General features: G+C 44.9%; 1 protein-coding gene and 1 non-coding gene across 2 annotated transcripts in view; both read left to right on the top strand.

The window, feature by feature from the left end:
* The first annotated feature begins 3,406 nt into the window (after window positions 1-3,406).
* On the top strand, window positions 3,407-3,478 carry TRNAP-UGG (transfer RNA proline (anticodon UGG)). Its single transcript has one exon. It is a non-coding gene; the product is annotated as a tRNA-Pro (tRNA).
* A 1,852-nt stretch (window positions 3,479-5,330) lies between these two features.
* The window catches only part of LOC142208714 (chymase-like), a 34,907-nt gene continuing 22,272 nt past the window's right edge, over window positions 5,331-17,965 (top strand). Inside the window, exons 1-2 of the mRNA XM_075277392.1 lie at window positions 5,331-5,412; window positions 10,654-10,795. Coding sequence (XP_075133493.1) covers window positions 5,352-5,412; window positions 10,654-10,795 — 203 coding nt within the window. The 5' untranslated portion in view covers window positions 5,331-5,351. The remainder of the gene's footprint in view (window positions 5,413-10,653; window positions 10,796-17,965) is intronic.

The following is a 17,965-nucleotide window of genomic DNA, read 5'->3' as shown; positions in this document are numbered from 1 at the left end:
GATAGTAGAGCAAGTGAAACCCCGCCCACCAATGTGCCGAGAAATCCAGGAAGTGAAGAGAGCACAGAGCCTGGAGGCTGCAGAACAAGAGTTATGGGAATACTCCTTTAAAGAAAAATTGCAGTGTTTGTTTTTATAGTGCTTTTGAAAAATAGAAATGGTGCTGCATTTGGTGAATAGGTGTGAATAATCCCTTACATTTAATAGCAGTTAAATGTTGTGGTGGTTTTCACACATTATTTCTTTCTTTTTGTTCAAGTGTTTTGTGGGTCTTTATGCAGACTTTTTTTTTCTTTTGCTGTTTTAAACAACAGCAGTAGCCACTCTGACCACTAGAGGGAGTTCCAAATTGTATAAACTCCTCTACCATATGGTTAAGGGGATATTGTCACTCCTTAGGGAGAGACCACCATATAGGTGTGTGGAGACTTGTTAAGCTTTTAGCACTCCACTTTGCAAGGAACTATGGGAAGAATATGCAAATCTGCCTTCCATGATGTAATTAGGAAGACAGTTGCTGCCTCAGTTGCAAACCAATAGAGGGCGCTCACTGGAATGTGCAAGCCTGTCTTATGACAGGATTCCAGTGAAATAACCCAATAATGGCTGCTCCCTTTAGCATCATGCCCGACCTTCCAAGAGGCCTTTGTTTTGCAATGACACTGGGATTATAGGTATAATCCCAGTGTCATTGCAAAACAAAGGCCTCTTGGAAGGTCGGGCATGATGCTAAAGGGAGCAGCCATTATTGGGTTATTTCACTGGAATCCTGTCATAAGACAGGCTTGCACATTCCAGTGAGCGCCCTCTATTGGTTTGCAACTGAGGCAGCAACTGTCTTCCTAATTACATCATGGAAGGCAGATTTGCATATTCCTACCATATGGTCTAATAGATTATTTTCATAAAGTAACCAATTTAATTCTAATCCATTTAAATCTAGGGACCACAGCTACTCGAAAATCTTGACTATGACACCGAACATCCAAGGATCCCACTTTCATTATGATACTTCACAGCATACAAAAATAATAAGGTTCATTAGGATTGGATTTCATATATGTGTATTGTTGCAATCTCCATATGCTACAAAGTATAGTAAAAGTCTATGGTCACATGATATTTGCAGCTGCCAAAATCCCAGTGTAGCCCTAACCTAGCAGTGCAGTTGGGTGTTAATTTTCCATGCAGACAAGACATGTGCTTTGTCATTGTGCTAGCCGTGTTCTATGGCCCCTTACATACGTCTGTTTCATATCGCTGGTCCCTGTATGGCACCATGAGCCTTGGGCAAAATTTAGGACATGTCCTATTCCTGTTTGTTATGCTATCTGGGCTCACTATATACCATGTACTTTTTAGTATGCTGCAATGTAGCGTAGTGAAAATGGAATCTCTGGTCGTGTGGCTGTCAAAATCCTAATGTAGCCCTTGCCTAGAAGTGCAGTTGGGTGTTATAGTGGTTGTCCAGGACCTGAAGGTCATCAGAACGGGATTGGTCGGGGTTTGACATGTGGACCCTATCTGGATCAGGTGTTTTGACCCCTGGAAGCCATATAGTAGGTATACGGGATGGAGGAGCGGAATAACGGAATAACAGCATCGCTTCTGCCGCTGCTGGCTTCATGCAGGGCAGGAGCATAGCGATGTTGCTGGCATCTGTGCCGGCGTCTGTGCATCTGTGCCGACGTCTACACTCCCCGGCATCCGCCTCTCTATTACAGCAGATGCCGGCTATGTATTCATATATGCAAAGCCAAGCGGCGAGATGCCGCTGGCCCTGTGTGCACGCTCATGGACCAGTCTAGCCTTCACAATGCGAATACAGACCCGGTATCCGCTGTAATAGAGAGAGGCGGATGTCGGGTCTGTATTCACAATGTGAAGGCTAGACTGGTCTATGAGCGCGCACGCAGGGCCAGCGGCATCTCGCCACTTGACTTTGCATATGTGACCCCACCCACTAATGACGCAACAAAGCCGGAAGACAGAAGATTTTAGAGCAACGAAGACTGTTGAGTATGCGACGTGGGAATACCCCTTTAATGTTGCCCAAGAGGGGTAGCATATAGAGTCAAGCAGGAGTGAGTGCAGACCAAGCACTGGGCACAAATTATAAGGGTTGGGCCAATTGTTGGGGGGGAGAGAAGAAAGGTATAATTTTTATTTTTAATCAGTGTTATGGTATCTATATCACTATGCAGGAAGTTTAAAGGGGTTGAGGGGGTGATAGACTCCCTTTAAAGGGATCCTATCATTAAAAGTCAATTTTTATGTCCCTTTAGATGTCTTCTCCGCGCCGCTATTCGGTATATAATCCGGTTTTTGTCGGCATGCAAATGAGTTCTCTCGCAGCACTGGGGGCGGTCCCCAGCGCTCAAACAGCACTGGGGGCCTCCTCAATGCTGCGAGGCCACAAGAAAATGGACGCTTACAATACTGTGCAAGTGGCCATTTTCTTGTGGTTGGCTTTGCCCTAGGCCCGAGGCCTAGAAGTTTGAAGCCAACCCCCGGAAGAAGACGTAACGTAGACCCATTCTTGAAGAAGATGGAGGCGGGACTGGAGAGTTCTCTTGCAGCATTGAGGAGGCCCCCAGTGCTGTTTAGCGAACTCATTTGCATACTGACGAAAACCGTATTATATACCGAACGGCGGTTGGGAGAAGACATCTAAAGGTAGGAGATGAATAGCCTTTCTTAAGGCTATTCCTACGTGTTAGGGACAAAAAAATTTGACTTTTAATGATAGGATCCCTTTAAGGCTGCATTCACACGAACATCTAGTGTCAGTGTGCTAGCTGTGTTTATTTTCTATGGCCCCATACATGCCCCAGGGATCTCAGGGCACTCGGGAATATTCCTATTCCAGTGTGTTTTGGGTCTTAGGCTCACTATATGAAATGAATGGGAGGCATGGGCAGTACACAGATATTATCCATTTCCCACAGATCTCTTCATGTACACATTCACACGTATGTAGCCTAAAACTGCATCATAAAAAAAAAATGCCTGCACTTTTTGATGCAGTTTCTTAATTGTACAAGTGAAACATTTTAAGTAAATGTGTTTCACTGCACTGCAATCAAGAAACTGCACCAAAAACCACATCACAACTGCACACGGTTTTTTCTGATCCAGATGTGATACAGTGTTGCCAATACTCATCTGTACTGTGTGAATATACCCTTAATTTACAAAGAAGTAAATTGAAATGAAATGATCTTATTTCTGATGTCTTATGAGACAGTGTTGCGAGAATCCTCTTGTCTTTATTCACTGATCAACTGCAACCATATATTTAGACAGACTAGAAAACTATATTTACTGGCATTATGGCTTTAGTTATCGTTTTAAATACAAGGACTAGTTGGAATATAAAGTAAGTGAATGATGCATCACATACAGCGGCTCGTTGGTCTAGGGGTATGATTCTCGCTTTGGGTGCGAGAGGTCCCGGGTTCAAATCCCGGACGAGCCCATTTTTTTTTTTATTTGTTTTACGTGGCTTTCTATCTATAATTGACTAATAGTGAGTATTATCTTATCAGCGATTGTCAGACGATAACTAACGCTTTAGTACCGCACTGATAACGAATCCTTTATTTTTTTTACTTGTTATACGTGGCTTTATATCTATGACTGACTATAGTATTATCTTATCAGGGATTGTCAGCAGATAGCTAACGCTTTAGTACCACATTGCTATCGAGGATCTGTAAAGGTTTTGTGGTATTAACTATGAAAACATGACTCACTACACGACCGTGAGACGAATTGTTCTGTTATTACTCGAGGATCCGCCATTTCCTGACCAACTGAAGCATGCTATATATATACATATACGTGAGAGCAAGAAACCACGCTGACTTGTGACACGACAACAACACACGGCTTGTGTCTTTCCCTTCATACTATGTGCCCTAAATACTGTGAAGAAGGTCTCCCTAGCAAATGGCAGACAGTCATAGGGTTATGGGAAGAGCGCCCACCTACAGCTGTACATTCCTATTACACGGGAGAAGAGGGGTTAATTACTTCAGCTACCCTTCTGCCTCCATAGCCAGATGAAGGTTATTTTTTGGCATTCTGTATACTTGATGGGACTGAGAAACTATTCAAAAATAATTTGTGAGGTAAAAAAAAAAAAAACTATTTCCACCAATTCCACCATAATTTTATTCTGCAGGTTGATAAAGTAAAGTGAGGCCTGGTTCACATCTGCGTTCGGTATTCCATTTGGAGAGTCCACTTGGGGACCCCCCGAACAGAATACCGAACGCATTAAAAAGCGGAGAGCAATGAAAACACACGGATCCTATAGACTATAAGGGAATGTTCACACAGCGGAAATCTTTTCCGTCGTGTGAACTCTCCGTGCGGCTAGCCGAAACAGTATGCCGATGCAGTGCACCGGCATTCCATCGCGGCATCTCGCTACTGAATAGGCCTAAATGAATGGGCCTAATCGGGAGTGAGTCTCGCACCGCAGACGCCGTGGAATCTGCGGGAAGATAGCTGAAAAAATCACTAGAGGAAAAAGAAGCGAGCGACTCCCATTGAAATGAATGAGAGCCGTTTTTGCAGGCGGATTTTGAGGTGGACTCCGTGTCAAAATTCGCCTGCAAAAAACTCCATGTGAACTAGCCCTAATGGGGTCCGTGTGTTTTCCGTGCGGTGTCCGTATGAATCATGCAGAGACAAAAGTGCTGCTTGTAGTACTTTTTTCTCCACCTGACTCATGTGGACATCCGATGACCACTGAGGAACGCCCTTCTGACTGTAAAGAGCTACGGTACAGCGACTGATAGCTCTTTACCCGGGTACAGATCGGGAAAGCCAATAGTGCGCTGAATTCAGCGCACTGTCGGCTTTCCAGCAGTATATAGAACTGCCTGTGCTCTAGACCACGAAAGGTCCTCTTTAAGCTATAGTCACAGTGAATAATGGACGTGTGACATCCGTGAATGGGGGTATTCGCAGGATCACTATTTTGACAGTCCATTATAACAGACCATCAAAATACTTGTCATGTTCTATTTTTGTATATTTTTATGGACTCCTCCATATACTGAAACGTATGGAGGATCTATAACTACGATTGCCCCTCGGGTGCAAGATGGCCATGAAAAATAGACTTTTTTGCAGCCGTTTTGCACCTTATCATGTGAAGGTAACCAAAGACTGATATAGGCTGATTGTGCAACGACTATGTCTAAGTGGTGAACCACCAGCCAGACCAATATGCAATTCCTAGGAAGACGGATTATTCGTTATATAAATGGTCAGTTGCAGATGGTTTAGTCATATCCAGATACACTTAAGCAGAAAACCTTTCTGTCTGTGTTCTTCAAATGAAAATGGGTTTATTAATATTCATTTATGTGGCTTGCTTTATACTCTGTGGATATGCAGGTAAGTACATATTACTTCTATGCTATTTATAGAATAGAGATTAACATATGCTTGCATCTAAATAAGAAATCTCTGACACTAGGTTCACACCTGCGTTCAGCTGTCCGTTCTGTGGTTTCCGTCTTCTGCATGCCAGAAGACGGAAACCACAGACCGGGTCCGGCCGTGAGCGGCGGTGAGCGTTTTATGCTCTCCGCTGCGAAACCGTTTTTTTAAATCCGGACACAGAGTACTGCATGTCCGACTCTGTGTCCGGAATATAAAACCCGGTTTCGTGGCGGAGAGCATAAAACGCTCACTGCCGCTCACGGCCGGACATCTCTCTCACCCATTCAAATGAATGGGTGAGAAAGACTCCTGCAGGTTTCTGTCTCCTGCCTCTGTTTTATGCAGGAAACGGAAACCTGAAGTACGGAGTGTCGGGCGCAGATGTGAACGAGCCCTGAGCTGTCAGTCTGTGTCGTACTCTGGTACTGCAGGTACATACTTATTATTTCTCGGTAACATGTAACAGTTTATCTAATAAACAAGTTAAGCCATCATAAAGACATTTAATCCAATATAATGTGAATTATAGAGCCAAAACCAGGTGTGGATCATAAAGGAGAATGGGTTCTAATTTTTTTAAAATTTATTTATTTTTGCAATCCACTGCATTTGAAAACCGGAAAATGTACAACGCACCCTGTGATATATAAAAAAATATATAGTATAAAAAATCTGTATTAGATTATATCCAAAAAAAAATGTAAGGATGCTTTACATTTATTTATGGTTGTAAAAGTAGTAAGTGTTTTTCATATTGTACAGTAAAATACATAAAAGGCAAATGATAATGCTAGGAAAATATACAGTGGCATGCAAAAGTTTGTATACCCCTGGTCAAAATGACTGTTATTGTGAACAGTTAAGCAAGTTGAAGATAAAATGATCTTCAAAAGGCATACTGTCAAATATGACCCATTCCCAAAGTATTTTTTGGAGAAAAAAAAATATATTTTCATATTTTACATTTTCAAAATAACAAAAAATGAAAATGGCCCAAAGCAAAAGTTTGGGTGTCCTGCATGGTTAATACTTAGTAGTACCCATTTTGGCAAGTATCACAGCTTGAAAATGCTTTTTGTAGCCAGCCAAGAGTCTTTCAATTCTTGTTTGAGGGATTTTCTTCCATTCTTCCTTGGAAAAGTCTTCCAGTTCTGTGAGATGTGTGGGTTGTCTTGCATACACTGCTCTTTTGGGGTCTAGCCACAGATTTTCAATGATGTTTAGATCAGGGAACTGTGAAGGCCATGGGAAAACCTTGAACTTGTACCTTTTTAGGTAGTCTATGTTGGATTTTGACATGTGTTTAGGATCATTACTAGAGATGAGCGAGTACTATTCGAAACTGCCGTTTTGAATAGCATGCTCCCATAGCAATGAATGGACGCAGCCAGCACGCATCTGGGGACGACGTCCGGCCGCTTAACCCCTTGCAGTTTGGCCACGTCCATTCATTGCTATGGAAGCATGCTATTCGAAAAGTTTCAAATAGTACTCGCTCATCTCTAGTCATTACCCACTTGTAGAAGCTATCCTCTTTTCAATTTCAGTTTGTTTACAGATGATATTATGTTTGCTTCAAGAATTTGCTGAAATTTCATTGAATCCATTCTTCCCTGTGAAATGTTCCCCGTGCCATTGGCTGCAACACAACCCAAAAGCATGATCGATCCACCCCCCTTGCTTAATGGTTTGAAGATATGTTCTTTTCCTGAAATTCTGTGTCCATTTTACCTACATATATACCTTTGATCATTGTGGCCAAAGACTTCTAATTTATCTTCATCCGTCCATAGGACTTGTTTCCAAAATGCATCAAACTTCTGATGCTGAATTTTATGGTGAGGACACAGGGGATGTTTTCTTCTGATGACTCTTCTAAATTATGGGATGACATTATACATATACATTCTCTCACATCTGCTTAGAATTGTTGTTTAACCCCTTCCCGACATCCGCTGTAGTATTTAACTGTTTTACACAGTAGACACCCAGCGCTAATGCCTCCGGTCGGTGCCCAGACCGATTGGAGGCATTAACCCCTCCGGCGCCTCGGTGAAAGGTGACAGAGGCGCCATTTTCCCATTATTGAGGTATTTGTTGTTTCACCTATGATTTACCAGACTAAACATCATGTCAGGCTGGTGTATAACACTACAAGTCCTGGCCTTGCAGCGACATAATCACTACAGGACAGTCTGTCAGATATGACATACACAGATATGTATATTGCTAGAGTCCCTCTCCCTGCACGGGTGGTGGATCCAGGCTTTGCGGGGCTCCTGGTCAATTGACTTTGGCGGGGCCCTATTTTTTTTGAAAAAATTAGCTCTAAAAATGAGTTTTTGAGGCGTTTTTTTAAACTAGTTAGCTGTGTTTGACCAACTTATAAAACTGACCTTATTTGTGTACTGTTAGCTGCATTGGGAGCGTGCACGCAAGACCAGTGGCATAGACGCGACGTCATCTCGCTGCTGGCTTTGCATATGAAACCCCGCCCACCAATTGATGCAAGAAAACCAGGAAGAAAGAAGAGTTTACAGCAGCGAAGACTGGTGAATAAGGGACATGGGAATACCCCTTTAAGGGCCTCGCGCTTCTAACCCATACCTCCCAACTTTTGAAGATTAGAAAGAGGGCCAAAATGTACGGCGCATGCAAACTTGGATCCACCCACTTTTATGTTGACTCCATTTTTCATGTGCTCCCACACAGTATAATCCTCCTACAGTCACCTGTAAATTATATGTCCCCCTCCATCTCTTCCCCAGTTTCATATACACCCTTCATCTGCCCCTAGTTTCATGTCCCCCCTCCATCTTTTTCCACAGTTTCATGTCCCCCCAGTTTCATGTCCCCCCGTTTCTGCCCAGTTTCATGCCATTCATGCCTTCATCTGCCCTAGTGTCATGCCGTTCTTCCGCCCCCTTCATCTGCCCACAGTTTCATGTCCCCCGTCTCTGCCCCAGTGTCATGCCGTTCTCCCCCCTTCATCTGCCCCAGTGTCATGCCGTTCTCCCCTCCTCCATCTGCCCCAGTGTCATGCCGTTCTCCCCCCCTTCATCTGCCCCAGTGTCATGCCGTTCTCCACCCCCTTCATCTGACCCAGTGTCATGCCATTCTCCCCCCTTCATATGCCCAGAGTGTCATGCCGTTCTCCCCCCCTTCATCTGCCCCAGTGTCATGCCGTTCTCACCCCCTTCATCTGCCCCAGTGTCATGCCGTTCTCCCCCTTCATCTGCCCCAGTGTCATGCCGTTCCCCCCTCTTCATCTGCCCCAGTGTCATGCAGTTTCCCCCCCCTTCATCTGCCCCAGTTTCATGCCGTTCTCCCCCCCTTCATCTGCTCCACTGTCATGCCGTTCTCCCCCTCCCCTTCATCTTCCCCCAGTTTCAAGGGCCCCCTAAATTATGTTCCACTTTAATGTTTAACACAAAAAAAAACACACTAACCTTCCCTCGTTCCCCCGCCGCTCTCTCTGCAGTCTCACTCTTACACATAGTTGTAGGCACGATGTGACATCATCACATCGCGGCTACAAATCCCGGAGCACAGTGTTAAAGCAGGAGCTGAGCTGTGACTGCTCCTGATTTAAACGCCTATGTATTCAGCTCATCGGCGTCCTATTAATGGGAAAAACATTGCACCCATTGATGCTTCCTGTTTTTAAAAATAACACTTTCCACTGAACATGGAAAAATACTGTTGATATAGAAACTTTACTACCAATAACAAAGACTCCTTAACTCTCAATGTGTAGTTGCTGTAGGTGTTCAAACAATATTTCAAACATTAAAGGGGTATTCCCACGTCGCATTCCCAGTGTATTCCCAGTCTTCGCTGCTGTAAAATCTTCTTTCTTCCTGCTTTGTTGCGTCATTGGTGGGTGGGGTTACATATGCAAAGCCAGCGGCAAGATGACGTCGCTTCTATGCCGCTGGCCCTGCATGCGCGCTCCTGATGCAGCTAGGCATCCGACAAACAGCGAATAGATGTTGAGACCAGCCAGCTCCCCAGCCTTCACAATGCCAATGCCACAGACCCGGCATCCGCTGTAATAGAAAGGCGGATGCCGGGGAGGTTTAAACGTCGGCACAAGGGGCCTGCAACATCGCTACGCTCCTGCCCTGCATGAAGCCAGCAGCAGCAGGAGCGATGCTGCTATTCCGCTCCTCCGCCCCCCCCCCCCTTCCTCCGGAATAGCAGCATCGCTCCTGCTGCTGCTGGCTTCATGCAGGGCAGGAGCGTAGCGATGTCGCAGGCCCCGGCACCTGTGCTGGCATCTAACCCTCCCCGACATCTGCCTCTCTATTACAGCAGATGCCGGGTCTGTATTGGCAGTCCCTTCCTCGCCAGCCGCAATAGTAATATACAGAAAAACCCATAGCCGGCAATACAGTTGTTCAAGCCCCCAGGGGGGGAAGGGACTAATAAAATAGTTTTAAAAAAAAAGCTTTAAAAATATATAATAGCTCCAGCACTCATTTCCCCCCTTCTTTATCTGACAGAAGAAAGCTGGGTCATGTGGTGTAGACACAGGAATAGCTACAGACACAGGCTCACTCCCGTGCACTTAGCCCCTCCTCCCTCCCCCCTGACAGCAGGCAGATACATCACTTGACTTTTGACCAGATAAGTCAAGGGCTTTGTCAACAATGAATTGAATAAAGTAAGATAGTGGACAAACAAAGCAGTTTTGCTGAAGCAATGTATTTAGGAAAAGTCTTACGTTTACATTAACAAGCAGTATAGATAGGATCCTTGTGATGGGACAACCCCTTTAAATTGTGATTTCATGTGGCATGGGTGGATATAATGCTACCATATCCCATCTTATCCATATATATTTAAATTTATATTTACCATTAAAATTCTGCATAACATGTTTTGTGTCCCTCAAGGATCCAGGGCTGGTTGTGACTAATGATCTATCCATGTACCCAATTTTTCCCCCAAAGAATATATGTCTCATATGTGGCATGACCTGTTTCTTATGAATCTTAGAGAGAATGATATATTGTAACAGGTTGTTCTACATACAAAAGCACCTGCCAGATTTTCATTAATGGAACTTAATGACAATTCTTCTTTCAGTAATTTCCTACTGATCAAGATTGAAAATACAAATAAGTATCATAAAATGGGTTTGTACATGGGATATTATATTGGGACATAATACTTTGTTGTCTTATCCAGAAACAGAGGACATTATTGGAGGAGACGTGGTGCAGCCACATTCCCTGCCTTATGTGGTATATGTGAAAAGCCAATATAAAAGATGTGGAGGAATCCTATTAGGCAGTGACTATGTTTTAACAGCAGCACACTGCCGAGAAGAGTAAGTATATGAATGTGAGAATAAACAGAAAATAGATGTACCTAGAATTTACAGTAATGACCTGATAATGTTCCCCTTTATGTATGTATATAAAGTTATTTTTTATACTTTGTCAATAATAATAATGCCAGCATATTCCACAGCACTTTACAAATAATAATACATGAACAGAAAATATCAGACTTTACAAAGATTGCATTGCATTTTTTGTGTGACAGGATATCTGCAAGACCAAGACTATATGGAATGTGCTGGTATCATGACTATGCTGTATATTTATAGCGCTGGCTGTATAAGCCTTCATGCAGGATGCCCTATTAATGAATCGTGAATCCAGGTGATGATCCCTGACAAAAAAAAAAGAAGAAATCTGTGCACAATCAAGAAAGTTACAGTCACTGTATGAAGAAAACCCGCCTTCCTTCTCTTCACTCACTGTAAACACATCTTGATTTTGAAGCTAAGAATGGAGCTTCCCTAGTAACATGGAGCGAACAGCGAATTTGCTAGAAGGGAGACATCTAGTGGCAGGAACTTTAAAGCCAATGCCCCATGTAGGGTCCCACACCTAAAAAGTGCTGCCGGAAAATCCACAGTGGCAACGTATCACGGTTCTTCTTGCAGCGCTTTGCACAGAAAGTTCGCAGAGGTTTCCTATGAGGACTTTCTGCTTCAATTATACCTATAGGGAAATGGTAGTTATAACTGACATGCTGCAGCTTCCAAAACCACAACTTTTGGACGCGTGTTTGCTGCACATATTTTACCTCAAAGTGAGGATGGGACTCCCTAGAATCCCATCCACTTTGCTGTGACTGTAAAACGCTGCATTTTTTTCTGTGGTGTTCAGGGGTGAACCATGGCTTTCTGCCGCCTGAAGCGGACGTCAGAAAGCGCTGCTCAAGTGGCCTCCCCAATCCACCGCTCAGTGACGGTTACCCTAAGCCAGTCCAGACTGGCTTAGGTCAGCAAAAATGCAAAACTCCCTCCCCGTGGCTCTGGCATAGCGCCGCCTGAAGCGGTCGCTTTAGGTCGCCTCATGGGAGGTGCGGCACTGGTGGTGTTTATGCCACGTGTGGCCCTGGCCTAAAGATCATTTGCAGACAGAAAGCAGTCACATACTTAAAGGGGTTGGCCACTTTCAGACCAATAATGAGAAACAAATGTTATTGTTTGTATAATAAAAAGATATACAATTTTCCAATATACTTTCTGTAACAATTCCTCATGGTTTTCTAGATCTCTGCTTGTTGTCATTCATTCTGTTACTTCTAGTGGATAAAAGTCTAACCATGGTCATGTGATTTACGGTCCATGGTCATGTGATGAGCACACAGTATGTACTAGATCGACAGACCTGTGTATTATGGGCATATGTTTTTTTTCAAAATATGTCTGGACTCCCTGAACAGAAACCTATACGGGGACCCCAATAGACTATAATGGGGACTGTGTGGTTTCTGCTCGGTTTCCGCATGAAACATGCAGAGAGAAAAGTGCTGAAACTGAAACCCCTTAATATAAGACAAATAAGACAAATTTGAAACTGTCTGAGTGGGAGGTGAGAATTGCAAACAAACCTTAAAATGAGATGATTGATATATAGTTTATTATGAAATGTTCTTTGCTCTATCTATGTTGAGAAGTCAGATTGGGTATCTAAGGTTGGGTTCACACTAGCGTAGGTGTCTGACAGCTAGTGTTCGCAGCTAATGTCCGCGCAAGATTTTAGGTCTGGGTAGGTATTCGAAATATTCGATTACAATCGAATACCTTGTGTTTTTCACTGTTAATATTCGATTCTCCTCCCACCTTCTCTGGCGCTATTTTACACCAATAACTGTGCAGGGGAGGTGGGAAAGGAAGTCGTAAAACGTAGGCATCGAAAAAAAGGAAAAAGTCATTGGCTGACTAAATCAGGTGACCTCCGATTTTTAAGAATAGTCCCTGTGAGATTCGTTTCAGATGCGGCTTGGATTTAGACAGGAAGAGACTTCTGCTCAGGGTTAGCTAGGAATTAGCTTCTGTTAGGCAGGAAATATTCAAACAACAGCTCTTCTAAGAGCTAAACTGCTTGAAGAATGTATATACACCTTCAGTATATACACTCATTTTGCAAAAAATTTTCACAAAAGCTCTTTTTAGGGCTCCAATTCCCTACCACCTTCTATCCTATACGGGTGTGAAGCAAGGTGTATACTTGCCATACAGTATATACTGTACTTGCTATACGCTCTCAATATATACCGTCTAAGTATACTTGCAAAGCAATACGCTTGTATACATTCGTTTGTGCGCCCAATATACCTGTCCCATACGGGTGTGAAGCAAGGTGTATACTCGCCATACAGTATATACTGTGCTTGCTATACGCTCTAAATATATACTGTCCATGTAAACTTGCAACACAGTACGCTTGCATACATCCGTTTGTGTGCCCAATATACCTGTCCCATACGGGTGTGAAGCAAGGTGTGTTCTTGCCATACAGTATATACCGTACTTGCTATATGCTCTCAATATATACCGTGTATACTTGCAAAACAGTACGCTTGTATACATCCGTTTGTGTGCCCAAAATACCTGTCCCATACGGGTGTGAAGCCAGGGTATACTTGCCATACAGTATATACCGTACTTGCTATATAGTCTCAATATATACCGTGTATATTTGTAAAACAGTACGCTTGTATACATCCGTTTGTGTGCCCAATATACCTGTCCCATATGGGTGTGAAGCCAGGTGTATACTTCCAATACAGTATATACTGTACTTGCTATACGCTCTCAATATATACCATGTATACTTGCAAAACAGTACACTTGTATACATCTGTTTGTGTGCCCAATATACTTATCCCATACGACTGTGAAGCAAGGTTGTATACTTTCCATACAGTATATACCCTACTTGCTATATGCTCTAAATATATACCGTGTATATTTGCAAAACAGTACGCTTGTATACATCTGTTTGTGTGCCCAATATACCTGTCCCATACGGGTGTGAAGCCAGGTGTATACTTGCCATACAGGATATACTATACTTGCTATACGCTCTAAATATATACTGTGTATACTTGCAAAACAGTACGCTTGTATACATCCATTTGTATGCCCAATATATCTGTCCCATACAGGTGTGAAGCCAGGTGTATACTTGCCATACAGTATATACCATACTTGCTATACGCTCTAAATATATACCGTGTATACTTGCAAAACAGTACGCTTTGTATACATTGTAAAATGCATAAGGCTAGTGCAAAGGGACAAGGACGGGGACGTGGAAATGCAGTTGGGGGCCAAGGTCGCAGTCAAGCTACTGTGGATCCAATGCCTACTAGTGAGGGGCAGCCAGTATTGCGCTCATCCACAATCCCTGGCTTGATGGCAACGTTAAGCAGGGTGCAGGGTACAGGGTACAACGCTGACGAGGCCCGAGCACCAGGAACAGTTGTGACAATGGCTAGCAGATAATGCTTCCAGCAGCTTTTCCACCAGCCAGTCAGCCACTACCTCCAGTCGTGCTCCTACCCAAGAGTCTGCCCCTCCTTCCTCCTAACATTCCCAATCTTCCCAGCAGAGTCATCACACCTTTGCCCCCTTCCAGGAGCTGTTTTCGAATCCTTTTACCATCTCGCACTCTGTTCAACCACTTTCCGAATCCGAGCTACCAGATGACTTTCTGTTTCCTGATGCCCAAGCACTGGAGCATTCGCCATCTCCTAGCGATTTTGTGGTTGTGGACCCGCAACCCGTCCTCAGTGATGATGATGAGACACAGTTGCCATCAGGGCAGGCTGTTGTCATGTATGGTGTGCAGGAGGAGGAGCAGAGTGAGCAAGAGGAAGAGGAGGTGGTGGACGACGAGGTCACCGACCCATCCTGGACAGGGGTGATGTCTAGTGGGGAAAGCAGTGTAGATGTGGAGGCAGGTGCAGTACTCAAAAAGGTTGTAAGAGGCAGAGGCATGTCCAGAGGCAGAAGACAGTTGCTTCAGAGAAGCCAGGCCAGAGCCAGCAAGGCCCAAGATGTTCCCTGTCCTAGCCACTCACCAAAAACTCACCGAACGAGGCCAAGTTCATCGATGGTGTGGAGACTTTTCAAAGTATGTGCAGAGGACAAACTGAGTGTGGTTTGCACACTGTGCAACTCAAAGATGAGTAGGGGCTCTGAAAAGAGCAACCTGACCACCACAGCCATGCGCCGTCATTTGGAAGGCAAGCACAGGGTTCAATGGGAGAGAGTAAACGCAGAACAGTCATCATCCGGCGTTGCCGCCAATGCCTCTTCCACTGTTTCCAGTGCTGGCAATGCAGTCCAGACCACCAGTCAGGACACCTCCACATCTGCCTCTGCCACTTTGGGGACTTCACCCTCATCCTCCCCTTTTCCTGCCTCTGCTCCTTCACATGCACCATCACACGCCTCTTTCCAGTAACTCTCCATCTCCCAGGCGTTTGATCGCAGGCAGAAGTACAGCGCAAGCCACCCACATGCCCAAGCCTTAAACGGCCACATCTCAAAACTTTTGGCCCTGGAGATGTTGCTGTTCAGGCTTGTGGAGACTCAGGCCTTCTGTGACCTGGTGGCAGCTGCGGCACCTGCCGTCCCCGCCTTGCACCAGCACGTGTCCCATAACATCAGCCGGGCCCTGAGTTCCACACTTTGCACGAAGGTCCACTTGACCACCGACGCGTGGACAAGCGCATGCGGACAGGGACGCTACATCTCACTCACGGCACACTTGGTGAATGTAGTCGAGGCTGGGACTGGGTCGAAAACTGGGGCGGACTACCTCCTGGCAGGGGTTCTGAACCACCCTCCTCCTCCGCATTAACATCGACCCCAGCTGCGAGCTGGAAACGCTGCAGCACTGGCGTGGGGAAACTTCAGCTGTGCTGAAGCTCATCAGCTTGGGCGACAGACAGCACACTGCCCCCGAGGTGAGGGAGACCATCCTGGAGGAGACGGCAATGTGGTTTTCGCCGCTGAACCTGGGCCCAGGTATGGTCGTGTGTGACAATGGCCGGAACCTGGTAGCGGCTCTGGAGCTTGTCAGCCTCCATCAAGTTCCATGCTTTGCCCACGTTTTCAACTTGGTGTTACAACACTTTTTGAAAACCTTCCCCAATGCGCCTGAGCTACTGGTGAAAGTGCGGCGCTTGTGCGTCCACTTTCGTAAGTCTACAGTAGCCTCTGCTAGCTTCAAAACCCTCCAGCAATGCCTACATCTGCCCGAACACCGGCTGTTATGTGACGTCCCCACACGCTGGTACTCAACATACCATGCGAGGGTAGTCTGAAAAGTTTCTGACCTCCACATGTAGATGGCAACACTCATCAACCAAAGCTGGGGAATGTGTTCATGCATGCTTTGGAATGTACTCACAAAAATTTCAGCCATTTTGCTCCAGTGGTTTTTCTTTGACAGTTGACAGTTGTTGAAGTGAGTCGATGCGAGTGATTTTGTGAAAATGGATAAAATCGAATATTGAGCCATCATTAGATATTTGTTTTTGAAAGGCTGTGTATGGGGACTCTGCACCATCATGTACCACCGTCAAATTTTGGGCAGCTGAATTTAATTAAACGTGGCCGTACCAGCTTGGTTGATGAATACGGCACCCAGTGCATGGTCAGCTTTCTCATCCCTAAAATTTCAACCAACATGTGCAGTTTTTGGTCGTCCCGAACGTTCATCGTCAACCAAGCTGGTACGGCCACGTTTAAATTCAGCTGCCCAAAATTTGACGGATGATGGTGCAGAGTCACCCATACACAGCGTCCAACTCGTCTTTAATTTACAAAGGCGTATTGCCTTTCAAAAGCAAATATCTAATGACAGCTCGATATTCGATTTTATCCATTTTCACAAAATCACTCGCATTGACTCACTTCAACAACTGTCAAAGAAAAAACACTGGTGCAAAATGGCTGAAATTTTTATTTTTTTTAAATGTAGATTGTGAGCCCTACATAGAGCTCACAATGTACATTTTTCCCTATCAGTATGTCTTTGGAATATGGGATGGAAATCCACACAAACACAGGGAGAACATACAAACTCCTTGCAGATGTTTTTTTTTTGCCCTTGGCAGGATTTGAGCACCAGGCCACAAAACAGCTGAAATTTTTGTGAGTACATTCCAACACATGCGCGAACACATTCCCCAACTTTGTTTGACGAGTGTTGCCATCTACATGCGGAGGTCAGAAACTTTTCAGACTACCCTCGTATGTGGAGCAGGGTGTGTGAGCAGCAGAGAGCTTTAATGGAGTACCATCTCCAAAACCCTAGGGTGCCACAAACTCAGCTCCCTCAGTTTGTCAACCATGAGTGGCCATGAATGGCAGACCTATGTGAAACCCTACGTGTCTGAGGAGTCCACCAAGAGGGTCAGCTGTGACGACGAATTAGTGAGCGTAACCATCCCGCTCCTCTGTGTGATGCGAGAATCCCTCATCGCAATCAGGGATAACACATTGCACGCTGAGGAGTCCGGGATAGGAGCAGACCCATCACAGAAGGGTAGTGAGAGCAAACTCATGTCAGCTTCTCAGCGTGGAATGACGGAAGAAGAGGAGGAAGAGGATGAAGTGGCAGATGATGTCATTGTCACAAACGAGGCTAGCGGGGAAGTTCAGTGTGTCCCATTGCTTCAGCGCAGATGGGGCGAAGGGGAGGAGGAAGAGGAGGAAATGGAGAGTGACCCTTCCGGTGGAGCAGCGAAGTCATGCCAAGTAACACTCTGGCACACATGGCTGATTTCATGTTGGACTGCTTTTCCAGTGACAAACGCATTGTGAAAATCCTGGAGAGCAACCAATACAGGATTTTTGCAATCCTCGACCCCCTGTATAAAAATAACATCTCGGCTTTCATTCTGGTAGAGGGGAGGACCAATCGCATAAATGATTGCCACAAGCAACTGGTGTAGAATATGATGGAAATGTTTCCATCAACCCTCGCTGATGGCAGAGAGGACAGTTCCTCCAAGAGGCTAACAACTGCCATCTGGTCCACACCCACCAGGGGCACACTCTCCAAGGTCTGGGACATATTAATGGCACCCATCGCAAACTACCCCCACTGAGGGGCCTAGTGTAACCAGGAGGGACAAGTATACGTGCATTTTGTTTTTCCCATAGACTATAATGGGATTC

This window comes from Leptodactylus fuscus, chromosome 1, assembly GCF_031893055.1.
Source record: "Leptodactylus fuscus isolate aLepFus1 chromosome 1, aLepFus1.hap2, whole genome shotgun sequence".
Classification (NCBI taxonomy): Eukaryota; Metazoa; Chordata; class Amphibia; order Anura; family Leptodactylidae; genus Leptodactylus; species Leptodactylus fuscus.
The sequence above is the reverse complement of the archived record's forward strand: the minus strand, read 5'-3'. Positions and strand labels throughout refer to the sequence as shown.